The sequence below is a fragment of the Rhipicephalus microplus genome, unplaced genomic scaffold, assembly GCF_043290135.1.
Source record: "Rhipicephalus microplus isolate Deutch F79 unplaced genomic scaffold, USDA_Rmic scaffold_15, whole genome shotgun sequence".
In the NCBI taxonomy this organism is placed as follows: domain Eukaryota; kingdom Metazoa; phylum Arthropoda; class Arachnida; order Ixodida; family Ixodidae; genus Rhipicephalus; species Rhipicephalus microplus.
In genome coordinates, this window is record NW_027464588.1 from 16,690,729 (window position 1) to 16,708,741 (window position 18,013).

The 18,013-nt window shown below is 45.6% G+C and overlaps 1 protein-coding gene across 1 annotated transcript in view; it reads left to right on the top strand.

Moving 5' to 3' along the window:
* LOC142784602 (solute carrier family 41 member 1-like) overlaps positions 1 to 17,593 on the top strand; it is a 40,785-nt gene extending 23,192 nt beyond the window's left edge. The window contains exons 6-9 of the mRNA XM_075883022.1: positions 8,767 to 8,902; positions 9,757 to 9,830; positions 11,634 to 11,914; positions 17,342 to 17,593. Of these exons, the coding sequence (XP_075739137.1) occupies positions 8,767 to 8,902; positions 9,757 to 9,830; positions 11,634 to 11,914; positions 17,342 to 17,593 (743 nt within the window). The remainder of the gene's footprint in view (positions 1 to 8,766; positions 8,903 to 9,756; positions 9,831 to 11,633; positions 11,915 to 17,341) is intronic.
* The last annotated feature ends 420 nt before the right edge of the window (positions 17,594 to 18,013 follow it).

Sequence of the window (18,013 nt, forward strand, 5' to 3'; positions counted from 1 at the left end):
CTTGGGCTTGCGTCTGCTTTTCCCGGCTGATTTGACTCGTACCTTAGCAAGCTCTAACTCAAACTATCGAGGTATATTTGTGTACGTTCACTTTGCTTTAATATCCTCGGTGAATATTTTCTCAATCTCTTTAGCTGCTTTTTCTATCTGCATTTCTGAATAATTAATACCGTGTGGTTGCTCGCAATGCCGCCTTTCCGATTTCTTTCTTTTTCCAAAACTCAGCTTGATAGGCTTGTGATCACTGCCTGAGCTTCTGGACCCAAATTCGTCTATGTTCATCACCCTTAGCCGATCATACATCCTTTGTGACCTTATTGCGTAATCTATCGTCGGCTTCAGCCTTCCCACCTCCCATTTTATCTGCCTTTCGCAATTCTCGGTGCTGTTGCAAATGATTAAATCATGTCTTTCACACACAACTATTAGCATTCTGCCTGTTGGATCAGTATATCCATCCATATGTTCTATGTGCGCATTCATATCTCATCATTTAAATACCTCAAACTCTTCTCCAAGTTCGTCAAAGTCATTTCCTCTGCACTACACCGTTTATTGACTTCCTCTCTGCCTTTTGCCCCTGTCCACAAGTATACAAAATCGAGGAGCGTCACTTGCCCTGCCACTTTTCCTTTAGCCATAAATGTTCCTTGCATGCCTGCTTAACCCTTTGCCAGTCGGTGCTTTTATGAATGAATGTTCCAATACCACCCGCCTTTCAGCGACCATCTGTTCTATTAAGATATTCCCGCGTATAGTCGGATGGTTAGGAGGTTGTTCCATGCCCCTAAGATGTGTTTCTTCAAAACCATATACCATCGGCCTCTCATTCCTTAGCTGTTCTTCTACCTTGTCCCACTCCAGCCTATTCCTGCCACCCTGCATGTTAATACACCCTACACGCGAATTGGCTCGGCCCTCGTGGCTACGTCGACTTCTGCCCCAGACTCTACGTGTCTTAAATATTGATGCCTATTTGGAATCGTTTGTGTCTATAAAACCTGTCAAAGAACTCCCCTGGTTGTTTTCCTTGATACTAGCTATCCTGCACCACTAAGGGCCTGCATGCCCCCCAAAAAAGCTACTGCGCGTCCTGCAAGTCACTAAGCCACCTCTTGGCCTAGCCTCATATCGAAGTGAATTCTGTCTCGTTGAAAAGAAACCCATCTATGCACCTCTCAGGTTATTTCCACAACCTCAAAGCCTTTCTTTCGACTAATTCGTCATATCTCTTGGTTTGCGTTGACAACCACTTTTTGCAGGTTGCCGTCACGCACCGTTACCTCCGGTATCGTGCATATCACTACCTGTACCTGAGGAGAAGTGGTGCACATAACATCGACTCCTTTTGCCAGTGTGGTCGCTAGTCCTGCCGTATCTACATTTAAGACATCACTTAAACCACCGAATTTATCACGAGGTTTCGTCTATAAGCTGTAGTTTTTAGTTTTGCGCTCGCTTGCCTCATGACTGCTTCCAGCTTGCGTCCTGGGAACGTTCCTACTGCGACCTTTTTGTCACCTCTTGCCCTCTCTTTGATTGCTTCTGCGCATCGATTTCCATTCTAGTGCTCGGCAATTATTACGTGCTGTGACTTTTCAGCTGGAGCATCCTGCACCGGGAGGGGGGGGGGGTCTCTTGCACCTGTGACGCCAGCTGCTTTGTCCCCTCCCAGCCCCACCACTACTTCGCTGAAGCTAGCTTTTGTGACCATTGAATCGACAGAAGCGGTTTTTTTCCAAACTTGCTTGCTCTTTTTTTCTCCGCCGTTCTTGTGTCCAGTGCCCTACCATTCTCTCTGTCAGCTGCTTCTTTGCTCACCTTCGCTAGTGCCTCCTCGGTGTATTTGAGCCTTTCTCTCAGCCTTCGTTTTCTCTTGCTCTGTCGCCAACGCGATCTCCGGCTCGGTGATTCTCATCAGCAGTTTACTCCGGACAACCATGATTTTCTCCATTTTTTGCCTTGATCTCACATTGCCTACACTTGGCGGCAGCCTCCACTTCATTCGCGTCTGCACTTGGGTCAATTTTCAAACCCACCTCACATCGTGAACATTTTACAGCCTTTTAAACCATGTCTTTTTGACACCAATTGTCCTTATGAATTGTCCCAATCGATAATTACAAAACACGGCATACGACAAACCTTGCCCTACGAAAAAAGGAAGTCTAAGCTCTACTACACAAATTAGCGTGTTCGGTGTACCTGCACGTCTCCCACGAGGTGGTAAGAGGAAAAACGCAAACACACACATAAACAAGTAAATACCTGGAGACTGACCCAAAAACGCCGTGCAATGCAATAGGTGTTACAAAGGTTTTAACTGTTGCATACAGTCATAAAAGCAAGCTCGAAAAATGCAAATCCACTTATCGGCGCAGTCAATTGGGAGCGCCCAAAAACATGTCCATTCACCGGGCCAGTCCAAACTGAATGGGGTAAGGGTAAGGGCGCCACCTGGGGGTGTGTTAAACCGTTGACAAAATCGCATTTCAACGGAACACACCGAATGGTATGAATGCTTAGAAACGACGCGTTGAAGAATCTAATGGCAGATGCGATGGCCATATTGCCTTGCTGCTCTATACCAAGAACATGAAAGGACAGTGGTACATATAAGTGACGCATTTTTAAAAGCGTACAAAACATGTGACTATGGCACAGGGGAAAGTGTGCCCAGAATATGTTGTTCTAAACCTAGGTGTGATGGTTTCAATTGTCTATAAAAAAATTTTTTTTTGTTCTCTGATTGTGAATATTTTTTCGACGTCATTTCCGTGACGTAAATACGTCACTGAAATCTTAGTCAACTCCTGCATAAAACTCTTTTGTGTTAAAAAACAACCCTCAAAGTAAACGCTAACCTGAAAGGAAAAGCATGGCAACAACCTCTTATTGTCAAAGATTGCTGCTACTGTAGTTCTAATCCAGTACAGCTTGAAATCGATGAGTGGACGGAGCAGAAATTGGGAAATAAGTGTACTAGTGGAGTATGCGTATCAATATAAAAGTTGAGTATGTCGAGATTAGTCCGGCGAGATCACACATGAAACATTTTCTTTAGCGAATCTAGACACTTGAGAAGCAGCAACTGGGAACTGAAGTAAAAGACTAAGGTCACATGAACCCAGCGCTTTCGTCTTTATTTCCGCATGCACGCTTGACGTCAGCGTAGTGTCGCTTGCGCTCTTATCACGAGGCCTCAACCACATAAAGAAATCGCATAAACAGTGGTGTCAGACATTGTTGTCAAGTTTTCACTCGCGATAACTATCCTACTATGTAACCTATTCTTCGAGTTTCCTCCGTTCATAACTGTATCACCTTGGGATTCACGCCATATCAAACATAGTGTGTGAAAATATTTAAATCATAACTACAGTATCTAGTATTTTGTTCGTTCAGTGCTGTTTGGGCTGGAAAGTGAGGTCATTACTAATCACCTGTTTACCTGCAGAGGTTGAATCACTCATTCATTATTCAACTCATTCAGACTCACAATAGTCTGTTCTGGCCATGAGCTTGAGTCCAAGGTAATCCTGTTGAGAAAAAATTTGTGAGTCCAGGTTTTAGTGAGCCCTGAATGAGAAAGTTTTCTTTATAGTGAAGCATTTCTTATCAAAGTACAGTGACATTGAGCGTATCCGTCCGTCCGTCCGTCCGTTCGTCCGTCCTTCCACCCATCCATCCACCCATCCACCCAACCATCCACCCACCCGCCCACCCATCCATTCATCCGTCCATCCGTCCGTCCATCCATCCATCCATCCATCCATCCATCCATCCATCCATCCATCCATCCATCCATCCATCCGTCCATCCGTCCGTCCGTCCGTCCGTCCGTCCGTCCGTCCGTCCATCCATCCATCCATCCATCCATCCATCCATCCATCCATCCATCCATCCATCCATCCATCCACCCATTCACCCATCCACCCATCCACCCATCCACCCATCCACCCATCCATCCATCCATCCACCCATCCATCCATCCATCCATCCATCCATCCATCCATCCATCCATCCATCCAACAATCAATCAATCAATCAATCAATCAATCAATACATTATACAATCTCCATTATATAATCTCCGACTTTTAGCTCTCCAAGCCGTTTGAATGATGGTATCAATACCAAAACTGGTATGCGATATCATGACTATACGGCGAGCATATATAACTAATCATAAAATGAAAACCTTGATAGCTATGTCAGTAATGTCATGATTTAGATTACATGCTTTTGCTGCTCTTGCGGTCGTTTCGTTCACATGACACATTGCAAAACTGGTAAGGTATCACATAACTGCATGACGATGATTCTAACCTGGAAACTGTGACATGCATATCATGAAAGTCATGGCTAAACTCCACGCTCGTGTTGCACTCGCACTCGTTTCGCTCACTTCACATATACCAAATTTAGTATCACGCCACGTGAGCAGACTACGAAGGTAAATGACACGCCCAGACATGATAATCATGACATGCGTGTCATGTAAAACATGAATACATGCCATGCTCAAAGCGCACTCAGGGCCGTTTAGCTAGATCTACATATACGAAATTTTGGTAGCAAGGGGTGTGAATAGAGAGCGAAGGTATATGACACGTCTAAATATAGCAATGATGGATTGAAGTCGGGTACTGCATAATTTACGTCCGTCTGGTAACGTCAGTTTGGTTTTAAAGGGAGATATTGACCTTCCTTGTTAGTGCTTCGCATGTCATCGGTTCCCACTGTACGTGGGATCTATTTTTTAATGAGTCTGAATGAGCTACACATTGTTTTGTCAATCTATGTTTACGTGCAGTGCCAGTCGACAGTGGCGACCTTCCTGACATGTTCACTCGCCGTCCTGAAAGGTCTGGCGATTGACGGTCTCTGGGACCCTTCCCACATCGCCGTCCTCTACGCTGGAGCGCTGGCCGCTGTCAACACCGCCAGTCTCTTTCTCAGTTGCGTATTCGTTTAGCATAGCCTCAATCACCGAAGAACTGCATATGGGAGCAGGGGACAAAAACAAGGACAGAGATTGTGAAGCATTTAAAAATATTCTTGAGAAGTTTAGAAATTAACACATAAATATTGAGTTGACAAAACTAGAAATAGGCACGGTGTGTTACATAACATAAACAAATTTGAAAAGCGAGTGAATTCGTAGTCAAGAAGAAATGAGGAATATTGTTGTGATGACACACATGTGAAAATGCACATACATATTGCGGTGCTCTATTCCGGTGCCCACAGAATTGTATACCGCAGGGGTTTAAAACCGATAAAACTAGAAGGCATGATAGGAGCTGAATTATAAAGACGGAAAACTGTATTAGAACTCATTTCGACAATCGTCTTTTAATACACTAGGTTGATATTTTGAACATATTATACAGAGGCATATGAGTTGGCTGGCTTATTATATCGGGAGCTTTCTCGCTGTACGAACGGTCACGCTTCCTCAAGCGGATAGGGTAAAGTGTCAATCATCCATGTTCTGTCGTTTGTGCGTGACTATTTTAAAATATCCATGTGCACATAATTAGTGGATTCCATTCATATCGTATTACTTCACGTATTTATGCAGGGCGTTTGAAAAATGTGTCTAATATTGTTTAGAGATCAGCAAACTGCGCTATTTGCTCAATGTCTACATAGTCTTCTCTGTAGCCAAAGGCATTTTAGAAGGTTCACTACATAATTTGAAATTGTACTTAGGAAACTTGCATTAATCACCTTTTCAATTAGCGGAGTCAAGTAGTTAAGTGAAATGGATAATTTGAAGTCCTTGATGTGAAGAACACATTGCTGCTTGTAGATTTTGGAAAAAGGGTCTCTTGTAATAACTATGCAGGTTACACACCCACACAAAGGATTCGGTAGATGGTTGATATACCGCCCCCTCATTTTGGTTTCGCTCTTTTGCGTTTCGGTTTTGGTTTCACCGCAGAATTAGATATAACTTTATTCATTTGAAGTTATGTTACAGATCGTTTTTGTAAACTCTCAATGCTGACATCGGGTTTTTGCATAAGGGACTTAAATTCTGCCTTTTGACCTAACTGTCTAACTACAGTAGTTAAAAAGCAAATAATTTTATTGTCTAATTACTGTTTCAAATGATATCTTACACCCTCTTAAGATGCCTGCCGCTACAGAAAAACCAATTGTGAAGACAGCGAGCAAATAGCGCCTTTTCATGAAATTTTAGGAGTATAACCTAACTAATAAACTTAACACGTGCATTTGAAAGTGTGAGCTCAGCTTCATATCACTGAACAAATGAAAAAAAAACGTTGAAGACCTGAAGGAAAATTTTTTTAGAGATATCGCTTCGCAAGGCTGTAAGGAGAAGTCAAAGCCGCGACATAAAGATCCCCTTCACTGCTTTTCAGTACACTCATCTGAGCGCAGTAGTTAACCTAAACAAGGAAATGTCAACAGAGGCTCTTTTTATCCACATTGTTTGCAAATTGAACACTTACGAACATTCATCTACATGCTGCCCTATGAAATATAGAAAGCTGACGTTTTGTACTCTGGAAGAGCGCTTTTTCATTTCCTGTATTTATTGTTCACGCAGGCTTCGTGATGTCCACGGTCGTGGTGCTGTCCACCAAGTGCGAGAAAAACCCAGACAACATCGCGCCGGCCATCGCGGCTACGTTCGGCGACCTGACCACGCTTTTCCTGCTCTCCGGCTACTCGTCTTTAATGCTGTACCATCCATGTGCGTCTTTGCCACGACCAATTTAAATGCGAAGCATTTCTTAGCGAAATTCGATGACTTTGGGCGTATCTATCTATCTGTCTATCTGTCTATCTATCTATCTCTCTATCTATCTATCTATCTATCTATATATCTATCTATCTATCTATCTATCTATCTATCTATCTATCTATCTATCTATCTATCTATCTATCTATCTATCTAGCCACCTACGGCATTTAGCTCTACGGGCCGTTTCGAGTATCGATTCCAAACTTGGTATGGCAAAACATGACTATATGAAGAACATATCTGACTAGTCATAACATGAAAATCATATCATGTGTGTCATGAATATCATGATTTACATTTCATGGTCCTGCAGCTCTTGCGGTGGTTTCGTTCACATGGCTTCTTGCAGAACTGGTATGGCATGACATGATTGCGTGGCGAATACAAGGGATAGACCCTAACATGAAAATCATGATATGTCTGTCATGTAACAACATGACTATAAGCCACGCTCATGATGCCCTCGCGGCCTTTTCGCAAGCGTTCCATACACCAAATTTGCTATTACGGTACGTGAATGGATGACGAAGGTATGTGACTGGTGTAAACATGATAATCATGAGATGCGCGTCATGTAAAAACATGACTACATGCCAGAGTGAAGGCGCCAATATATTTCGACGTGAAGCGGTGTGCGTGCTCTCTGGCGTTCATTTCGTCGCGTCACGCTGGCGTTGCCACGCCAGGCACTGGTGCTGCCATATACTCGCAGGCACGCGCCGTGTTGCATCGCTTTGACGCATGTGTGTTTCAGCGTTATCGGCATCCCTCCGTCACGAAAAGAGGGAGACGCTGTGTTGTCTGGATAACGCATCGGCACGAAATGCAGCATGCCGAATTTTACACCGGTTGCCGTTGGGCCGCACTGACGGACGCTGATCGCGCCGGTCGCGCCTGGCGTCATACTATAGAGTGCTCGCGTTTTTCTACCGCAGCGTCGCTGTACCCATCGGGTTCGCGTCAATGCTACATTGGAGTATATTGGGCCCTTCATGATGCGCTCGCGGTCCTTTTGCTAGGTCTACATATACCAAATTTGGTGTTACGTGACGTCAATGAATGACAGGATATACGACTGGTCTAAACATAATAATCCTGACCCACGGGTCATACAAGAGCATCACAACATACCACGCTCATAGCGTGCTCGCCACCGTTTGTTAGCTCCACATATACTAAATTTGGTATCCTGTGACGTCAATAGATGAGGAAGGTAAACGACACATCCAAACATGATAGTCATGACACGGAAGTCACAGAAAGCATCATTTGCCTTCAACTCGTTACATCGTGCTGATTTCAAAGTGACATATTAACCTTTTTCATTCATGCTTCGCATATCATCGATTCCCACTGTACATGGGATCTGCCAACTTTTATCAGCATTGTAACGGACAGGTCTCGTGAAAGTAAAGTAAAGCCTGTTGATATGCGTTCTTGTGCAAGTTACACTACGCTTGTTCACTGCGCACATGCTTACGTAATTTACACCGTGCTTTAGGTGTTCGGTTAACTTTCGGACCCACTTGCTATAAGAATAGTTGATATCGATTGATCACAATGGTTACTATACTGACACCATTGGTTCTGATGGTGCAAGTTGTGGTATTATACGCGTAGGCTTCAGGCACAAGTGCGACCGCTCTAAGCTAAGTTTTGCGTGCGTTCAGAACACGAGCTGTGGGTGGATTGGGCAACTTGACATTGATAGTATATAATTAAATGTGCCTGAGTAAACGGACAAGAAAGTGTTGCGAACAAAGGCCAGCAGTTATTCACTAAAAGCTGTGTGCATCAGTTGTGCATAACTTCAAAAGTCTTGCTGTAGCAATATTGCTGATTCATCTACGTATAATATAGCTCACTTTCATCTCTCTTTTCTTTATGCGCTCCCGTCTTTTCATGCGTGGTTGCACCACAAGGCAGCACTGACTGCCCCACTTCCCACGCTTCTGCATACAATATGCGCTTGATGACCTTATGCAGATCTGGCGCCGCTGGTGATCGTGTCGTGCCTGCTCCTGCTGCCAATGTGGATAGTTCTGGCCCGACGCAATAACGTCTCCCGGGAAGTGCTGCGCGTCGGGTGGCTGCCAATTATTATCGCACTCACCGTCTCAAGGTAAGTGTGCAGAGAATGCACCCATTGCTCCTTAGGAAAGCGAGTGTTACACTCGAAGCTTTTGCGTTAATACAGGTGAAATTTCTCCCCGTAAGTTACGTGTAAATCGGTTTTCCCTGCTGTTACTGCTGCTGTTCCGTCTACTAAAGCTATTGTATAGCATTTGCAGCAGGCCCTGCTGCGGTGTTCAAGTTGCTGAGGAACTCTGATGCTGACCGGCAGGTCACGGGATCGAATCCCGGCTGCGGTGGATGCATGTTTAGTGGAGGTGAAAATGATGTAGGCGAACGTGCAGAGATTTCTGTGCACGTTAAGGAACCCCAGGTGGTCGACATTTTCGTAGTCCTCCCCTACAGCGTCTCTCATAATCATAGGGTGGTTTTGGGGCGCTGAATACCACATGTCATTTAAGCATTTGCAGCAGTTTCTAGGGTATTCTGCACGAATCCATTTTATGGAATATTCTATTTTGTTTTCTTCTATATTTCTTTTTAGGCTTTGTATGTAGCAGTTTGATGTGTCTTCTACCTGCAGTATTGTGAAATTGGATAAAAATAATTGTTAATAAATAAATAAACTCTCAAATAACCAAACAAAACGTATAGACAATAAAACCACAATTAGCGAATGTAAATAAAATTAAAAGCAGTCCTCATTTTAGACATTCAACATTTGCCTTGTCACCTATAATACTTTCTCGTAAACAAGGATAATTGAATAGAATTTCGTAGTGGCAATGTGAAACATTTGAAGAGTCTCCAAATTTAATTACCCGACAATTTGTAAAGCTCTTCATACGAAAGCTCCAAAATACAAGATTGCTAGCAACTTTTATTGTGCATGTGTTTTTGCAGCTTCGGTGGGTACATCCTGGATTACGCAGTCTTCGCTTATCCGCCAATCGCCCTGCACCTGTCTTCAGTAAACGGTGAGTCAGGCTACTTCAACACTGGAATCCGGCCCGTTCTACGCGATGGCTTTTAACGGCTAACTTCGCAACCGTATATGTAGCTGCACCACACGGCTTCAATTGGTTCACGGCTTCAATTGGTAGTCTCTCTCAGTGATAACTCGAGAGTGAAGTAAGTAAATAAACAAATAGATAGCTCTTATGTCGCACCTATTCTATTTTTACAATATGCCAGCCAGATGCGCCAGATCTAGCCATTCGTCGCCCTCTCCAGATCTTGCCCGTCGCCCATCTTTTGCCTGTGCTATGCGGTTATGGCGGAGATAGCCCATCATGTAGTGCCTCACGACGCAAATCATACGAAGCATTGCTTTGTTCGGTTGTGTACAGATCCGTGGGGCGGTGTCTTACGTTCCTGGTGTTCACAATGTTGGCGCTCAGGATGCTTCTGTAAATGCCACGGTGTTCTGAGATAGCATGTCGGCGTTCATGGTGCTATGTAAACAAACAATGGGGAAGCATCATTACGACACTACTTCATGCACTGACTTCAAGAGCACCGTCAGGTGGCGTCGGCAAGGCTTTGAGAGACAAACCAAGGTGCACGAAAGAACAAATCTGGCAGAAGTATAGTATTTAAGACATAAATATGTCCAATATACCTAAGAGGGAAAGTGCTTGAACGCACGTGTGGCACAAGCAGCTCCACATGTAGCGACGCATCACGACCACTCCCCGAACTAAGGTGGACCGATGGCTTCCGTTGAGGAGCACGCATTTGCACTGGCTCTAAAAGAAATGAAGGAGGTGTTGGCTATTCCTTTCTTCATAAAATAGGCTTTTACCCGAAAGGTACACGTATCTCGGCAAAGGTATCTGAACATTTACTGCGCATTTCCACAACGGCGAAGGAATGAAGGCGGCAGCAACAAATTTATGTTAACGTGAAGAACGGCATGTAGCTCGAAACTTGCCGCGCGCTGCTCAAGCAGAACAGGCGCACGAAACCGACATACAACAGGACGAGCGCCAACTAAGAACTGTATACCAGCTTGTCACTAGCTGCTCAGACACAAAGAAAGCCGCACAAAATGAACATTCAAGTATACACAGGACCAGTGCGAATCAGCAGTTCTCACAATTGTTACTTCTTATTAGTTCAGCAGTGCACCCCTTTCGCAAAGGCGGCTACTGCAGTGAGTGAATTGGCATTTGTGCTCTCCGTAACTTTAACACAAACTAGCTGTGAAACAATGAAACCACCCGCATCAAGACACGCCCGCACGAGCGGCGACATCTTGCAAAGGCGTGCTCACTCGTGCGGACCGTGGGAACACATTCACAGGAAAAGCGATGACCTCTAAAGTTAAATCTAAAGCGCACCCTTTTCGCTATCTTTCCAGTTATATAAAGTGAATGCACTGAAGTGCCACCGAGCTTTGATCACGGTCAACAGAAAATAACGTACATAAATAGCTCACCGTTAGTGCACTGATTAATGTGCGTTCCCTGGTGTAATTTGTTCACTCCGCACGCTGCGGAGCTATACATAGGTGTCACATGTGACACCTATGTATAGAAACTTGTATGACACTTTCAGGTGTGACTCATGGTGTCTGAAGAATTTCTCCTTTTCTTAAACTTTTCTTGGTCATCTGTGCGTGTATATTTCACAACGTATTACCCTTGGCGGAAAGACGTGAGTGGAGCGGTGGTGTATCCAGGCGTAAAATATTTTCGTGCAAGAAAGTTCATTTCAAATCACGATCGAACCAACCATGAAATACTCAGCTTCGCGTGTCTGATGGTTACCAATTGCAGCGCTGGGCGGCAACCTGGCGGCCGTCTTTAGCTGCAGCTTGTCCAGTTACCTGAACCGGCTGACGCCAATGGGAGACATACCGTTCGGGGAACACGTCTGCGTGGGGCCCCTACAGATGTACTACCAGGGTGGGGAGATGGCCAACGTGGCCTACGTACTCGTCGGCGTCGTGGTGCCCGGCCAGACGCTGTTCGCCGTGCTCTCTAGGATTCTGCGCTTCGGCAAGGTCTCCATGACCATCACCTTCTTCGCAGCCTATTGTGGTGCATCGCTAGGGCAGGTGAGTCCCCTCCGATGATGTTGCGTAATAACGAAACGCGAAGAATTGACTTTTTGTTTAGACAGAGGAGGAGAAACATGAGTATTCCGCACGCGATCGTCAGGGCTAGGAGCCACACTGACAAACACTTCCAAGTGTCGACGCACAAATACACGCGATAAAGTAGACAGGAGGACAACAGCCGCTTTAGTTCAAATCGTTGAGCATTGGACGCCTTATTCGATGGCTGTAGCTGCGGTCTTTGCGGGGCCTGGAGGAAGGAAGAAAAAAGGGGGGTGCGTCATCACACGAGTAAAGCCAACCGTGCCGGCTCAACACATGATCGAAATGTCAGAGCGTGTGCTGGGTTTCAGTGGCCTCGGTGGCGTTTCATTTTTGAACTTCCTGCGTGAGCCGGCTGGTCTGCACCGAACAAAAGAATTTAGAATCAAATCTGCCGCGTGTCATACTCCACAGCGTGCCGCAGTATCGACAAGAATCGTTGCGTACTTGATCTTGGAGTGATATGTCACATGTTGGGCCGACACTGGTGGCTTCAAAATGGGCCGGCGTGCCAAAGCTGGCTAAATTACGTCATTCTTTCTTCTCGTGTATGCCATTTCAAATTCTTTCTTTCGACTAATAAAAGGTCAATACAAGATTGACACGTCGCACCTGCTATATTTGTCAGGTTACGATACCAGGCAGAAGAACTCCCTAGCTGTAACTGTACTCGTGACACGTTCGATATTCTTTCTTCCCTAGAATTAACTGTTGTGCATTGGAACAAATAGCCCGGTAAAAGGGTGATGCAAGATTGACTCCCGTAATTTGAATCTCACTTTCGGTAGGAAGCAATTATCTTCTCTGGCTTGAATAATTTTTGTATGTTTCTTTTTTCTCTTTCACCTCATGCTAACTTGTTGTCGGACCCAAATGATGCTGGACTAACGCTTATTGCCCTTCAGTTTTGTTCATTAAAGCACACGAGCGAACGAACCCAGGTATTCCCGTGTTATCTTTTTTTAACTTGATGCACCTATATAATGTACCAAGCTGCCAAGATCGTGTACGTGAGTAAATAAGTAAATAAGTAAATAAATATACATATATATACCTAAGTTTATAAGTAAATAAATAAATAAATAATGCACTGCCAAGGCTTTGTTACAAATAAGGAAAAAATTACATTAGTATCACCAAGTGGAACTGTAAATTGCAATAAAACAGAAGCATACGTGAGTTGTACCGAATCATTGTTTATCGCGTCCGGTGCTGGTAAAATTAAGCCCGGCGAAGGAATGCTCAGCCTAAGCACAAACAATAAGACGTGCTTTCAGAGGAAATTAACCCACGGCTTTGACTCACTTTCATCATTCACGAGTCGTCGGCGCCATCTATTAGAGAGACACGTAAACGCACTCGAGCGCGCCAAAATATTTATGGTTGTGTCCACTTTCCCATGTTCGCTGTTTGAGTTTCATATAACTACTGCCCGTGCGCAGCTGGAGGGTTTTTTTGCATGACTATATTGGTGCCTTTTGTGTTCATAATTTTGAGTCCAGTATTTCCCGGGGTAATGGCCACTGTAGCTATACATAAACCTTGGTTGTAAAATTCATGTTTTCATGCAGTCACTAATGCATTACAGAGAAAGATGTTATAAGAGCACAAGTTCCTTTGTGCCGTAATTGTCCGTCGCCGGTGTCCGTATCCCCTATCGCGTGCTGTGGAAAAAAAAAGAAACAAGCGAAGTAAATAAAAACTCCGAGGCCCGACTGGGATTGAAAACCGGGTCCCCTGCCTGCCAGCCCAGTATGTTACCACTGAACTACCGGGGCTCAGATTATCACTAGGCAACGTTTATGTTGAGAAAGGAATCACGTTAATATAAGTAATAAAGTGTTTCAGAACAGCAAAGGAACAGCCAGCTAGCACACAATGCCATTTGCGTCATGACCAAGAATGGCATACTGGATGCCTTTTTACCACAAATAATTCTTATTAATGACAGAATCGCAACCCTGCAAGTGGAGCGTAGCAGTTACACAATGCATGAATAAAAAAATGGCAGCCTATCCACGGAGTGAATGATGGAGAGTGGGGCGAAGCATTCGTCCGTCCATTTGTTTTTGCTTCCGTCCGTCCATGCGTCCGTCTGTGTGACCGTCCATGCGTCCATCTGCCCGTTCGTGTGTGCGTCTGTTCGTGCGTCCGCTCTGGGTTCTTCCATGCATCCACCCCTGCGTCCGTTCATGCATCCATCCATGCATCTGTCTGTCCGTTCGTCCATCTATTGAACGCTCCAAGTACCACCATCTCAGATCTTTTTATCATATATTCCCCGTAGAGAAGCCCCGCCATCCAGCGGAGATTTTAAGGACTAAACGAGAGGTGGCACACGCACACTTTCTTACGGCTTGCGCTTCGGGTCTATTTCCCGCCTTTAACCACCTCCAGTTCACGGTATATGTGTTTAGAAAAAGTTTATTCTACTTTCGGCATCCTTATCCATACGAGCACACACCGATGAGCATCGTCAACTGCAAATCTGAATCGCGATATGGTTTTGATTATAAAACCATTGCTTTAGAAAACACCTGGCATCTTTCGTTAAGCAGCTGGCGTCTTTTCGTTTTGCTTTAGAAACATCTGGCGTCTTTTCCTTTCGCTTTTAGAAAACATCTGGCGTCTTTCGTTGGTTTTTTTCATCAATCAACGGCGTTTTGAACATTAATCACGGAGGGAAACAATGGCTGCTACTGGGAATGAGAGACAGCAGAAGTCATGCTAATTGGCATGTTTCGCCTTGATGATCGTCGCCTTGTGATTGGTGAAGTGCACGCTGAGATGTTCCTGCAGACTTTCTGCGTCGCAGTTGGCTAAGGCCAGATCGATGCGCATTCCTTTTATTGTGGCGGGTGATTTCCGTTCCACTGACACGAACTTCAGCGAGTGCACGTCTAGCATGTAATCGACGAGCCATTCTCGTCTTCCTCCGCTGACGAAAACGTTGGAGTCTCCTGCGACTATAAGAGGCGCACATCGACACGCCTCGCTTCAATCAGTCAGCGTCTCCTCCAGACAGCGCTGAACATGCTCCTTCAGCAGGTTGGGAGTGACGTAGAGCACGAGGATCGAGACGTCACCGATGCGCACGACAACGCACCCAGACCAGTATTGTCTTCGAGAAGGTCCTGATCGTTCTTACTTGCCACCTTCTGTTCGCCCGGCGGAGCCCAGCGCTTGCACGCGGGTGCTTTAGTGGAGGGCTCGTGGCGCTTTCGAGACGTTGTCAAATGACGACGACGTCGAGGATTCGTCAGCGTTGACCTTCCGCTGTCGGTGCTTCCACTTGGCTTCCTTGACTCGCGTCTTGTCGGTGTTGCCGACGCGTTGAAGACGCTTGCGCTTGGCTTTCTTGGCTTGCGTCTCGTCGGTGTTACCCGCGCGCTGTCTCCATTCTCGCACTCGCACCTCGTCAGTTTCATTGATCTTCCACTTCCGACGCTTGAATTCGGCTTCCCTGGCCCGCGCCTCATTGATGTTCCAGGCGCGACGTCGCTATTCGCGAGTGCGATCAGCTCTGCTAACTCTCGCAATGCCGAACAACGCCCGGGCTTGGCCAAATCACTTCGGTGCATCTTCCGGCGGGCGAAGCAGCTAGCTTTCTGGTGTCCTCTCTATCGCAGATAAACGGGCCGAAAGACTGTTCACTATACTCGGCGACAACTTTGTGTGGCAGCACAGCCAAGAATACGAAGCCCACACACGCTGTTTTTTACTACGTTTCTGCTGTAGCGCGCTGTAGTGCCTTTGTTTCGGCTTACTTCGTCAAATAGTCTGTGGCTGCTAAGATCCACTTGTTGCCGGCAAATGTCAGTGGAAAGGGCCCCAGTAAATCTATTCTAATTTGATCGAACGGCACACTAGGTGGTTCGATTGCTTGAAGAAGCCCATGAGCTTCAGTGGCAGGGATTTTCGGCATTGACAATCCCGGCAGAATTTCTCGTATCACTTAACGGATGCGTAAAGCTTAGGCCAGTATTACGCTTGTCGAGCGATAGTTTGAGAGGAACCAAAATGACCAGATGTGGGCTCATCGTGGCAGGCGAGAAGGATGTCGTCACGCATGTCAGTTGACACGACAAGAAGATAAGTTCTCTCAATGCCATTAGAGTTTTTCTTATACAGAGCCCCATCTCGCAGGCAGTATGACGACAGACTTTGAGAAATACAATGAGGTATGGAACAACTACGTCTTTCAAGTTTTCAATAACTGCACGTATTTCGTGGCCCGCGCACTGTCGTGTAATCAGATCGGTTGTAGCAAGGGTAGTGTAGTAACCACCGTCGTCTTCCGTGTCGTGGGCCACAAACTTCGACAGGAGAGTGGGACAACGAATCCGCATCTTTGTGTTTGCGGTCCGATTTGATAGTGATCGTGAAATTGAATTTCTGCAGACGAAGACGCCATCGTGCCAGTCGCCCACACGGGTTCCGTAGGTTGGCTAACGAGCAAAATGAATGATGGTGGTTCACTACCTTGAAGTGGCGTTCATGATGGTAAGGCCTAAATTTCATTGTGGCCCATACAACAGCGAGGCGCCCTTTTTCTGACGTGGAGTAGTTTACGTCAGCGCGAGAAAGAGTTTGATCACTTGCTCCGTGCCCTGTTGTAGTTGGACGAGGTCAATACCAAGGCTCAGAATACTGGCGTCACTATGAATCTCAGTATCAGCATCTTGGTCAAAGTGAGCGAGGACTGGCGGTGTCTACAAACGCTCCCGTAGTTCAGAGAAAGCTGCGTCCTGTTCTTCCTCCCAGATGAATTACACGTCTTGCATGTCTGGCAAACAGGTGCCGGTACTCGTTACTGAAATCAGCCACATTATATTTGTTTGGGCTTAACGTCCCCAAACCACTGTACGAATATGCGAGAGACCATAGAGCATGGCTCCGGAAATTTCTACCGCCTGAGGTTCTTAAACGTTCAACTAAATCTAAGCACTTGGACCTCAAACAAGGGCCTCAAGCACATGAGCCTCCGTCGCTTATACGACCACAGGGGCTGGGATTGGATACCATGATAATATGTGGGGTTTATGGCCCCAAACCACAATATGTATACGAAAGGCGCCGTAGTATATGGCTCCTGATATTTAAACCACCTGAAGTTCTTTAGCGTGCAACGAAAACTGAGCACACGGGTCTACAGAACTTTTGGCTCTATCGAAAATGCAGGCACCGGAATCGGGATTCAATCCTACGACCTGCGAGTCAGCAGCCGAATGACCTAGCAACTAGCCCACCTTGGTGGGTGGTGGTGTCAGAATTTCTGAAGCTCTGTACTACGACATGCCTATTAATTATGTCGGGGCTTTGACACGTGCGACTGCAACTAGTAATATTATGCCAGAGCAACCAGCACTTACTCGAATTGTGCAGGTTCTGGTATTGCTGTACCTGGCGCGCCTTATCGTGTACCACCTCTGGAACTGGGGCGTCGACCCGGACAACGCGGCCATCCCATGCCTGACGGGCTGCGGTGACTTCCTGGGCACAGGGTTCCTCACCATGGCCTACGCATTGCTCTACTACATGGGCGACAAATCGGCCGTTCGAGAAGAAGAGCTGCGCTCCTACGTGCACGTGACCACTCATCTCACTGCGCATGCGTCGTCTTCTACGCCAAGTTAAGGCAATTCCACCTTGTCCTAGCGATGTCACGTACTTTCCTTCAGCAGAGAACCAAGCGCAGTTTCAGTGCTCAGTGCACCTTGTGCACTCTGATATGTGATAACAAGTCTACTTTCTTGTTTTATTTTCCGTTGTTCATAAGATTATTATGCTTTTATCTTTATTACGTCAATGATATTTGCCAAAATGAAAACTTGCCGATCCTTTTGCTCTCTTTACTATGTGCGTATATGCATGTATACGTCGCAAAGCTCAAATATGCTTCGACAACGTACTGATATCTTAAAGTCACCTACGTGATGACGTAAGTTTGAGTGTTGCGCAAGTTATATGGGTTGTCCAAGCGATATTTATGATAAAAAAACGCCACCCTATGTCTTCTTTTTCTCATTTTTACTTGTGATGGTACATTTTTCGAGC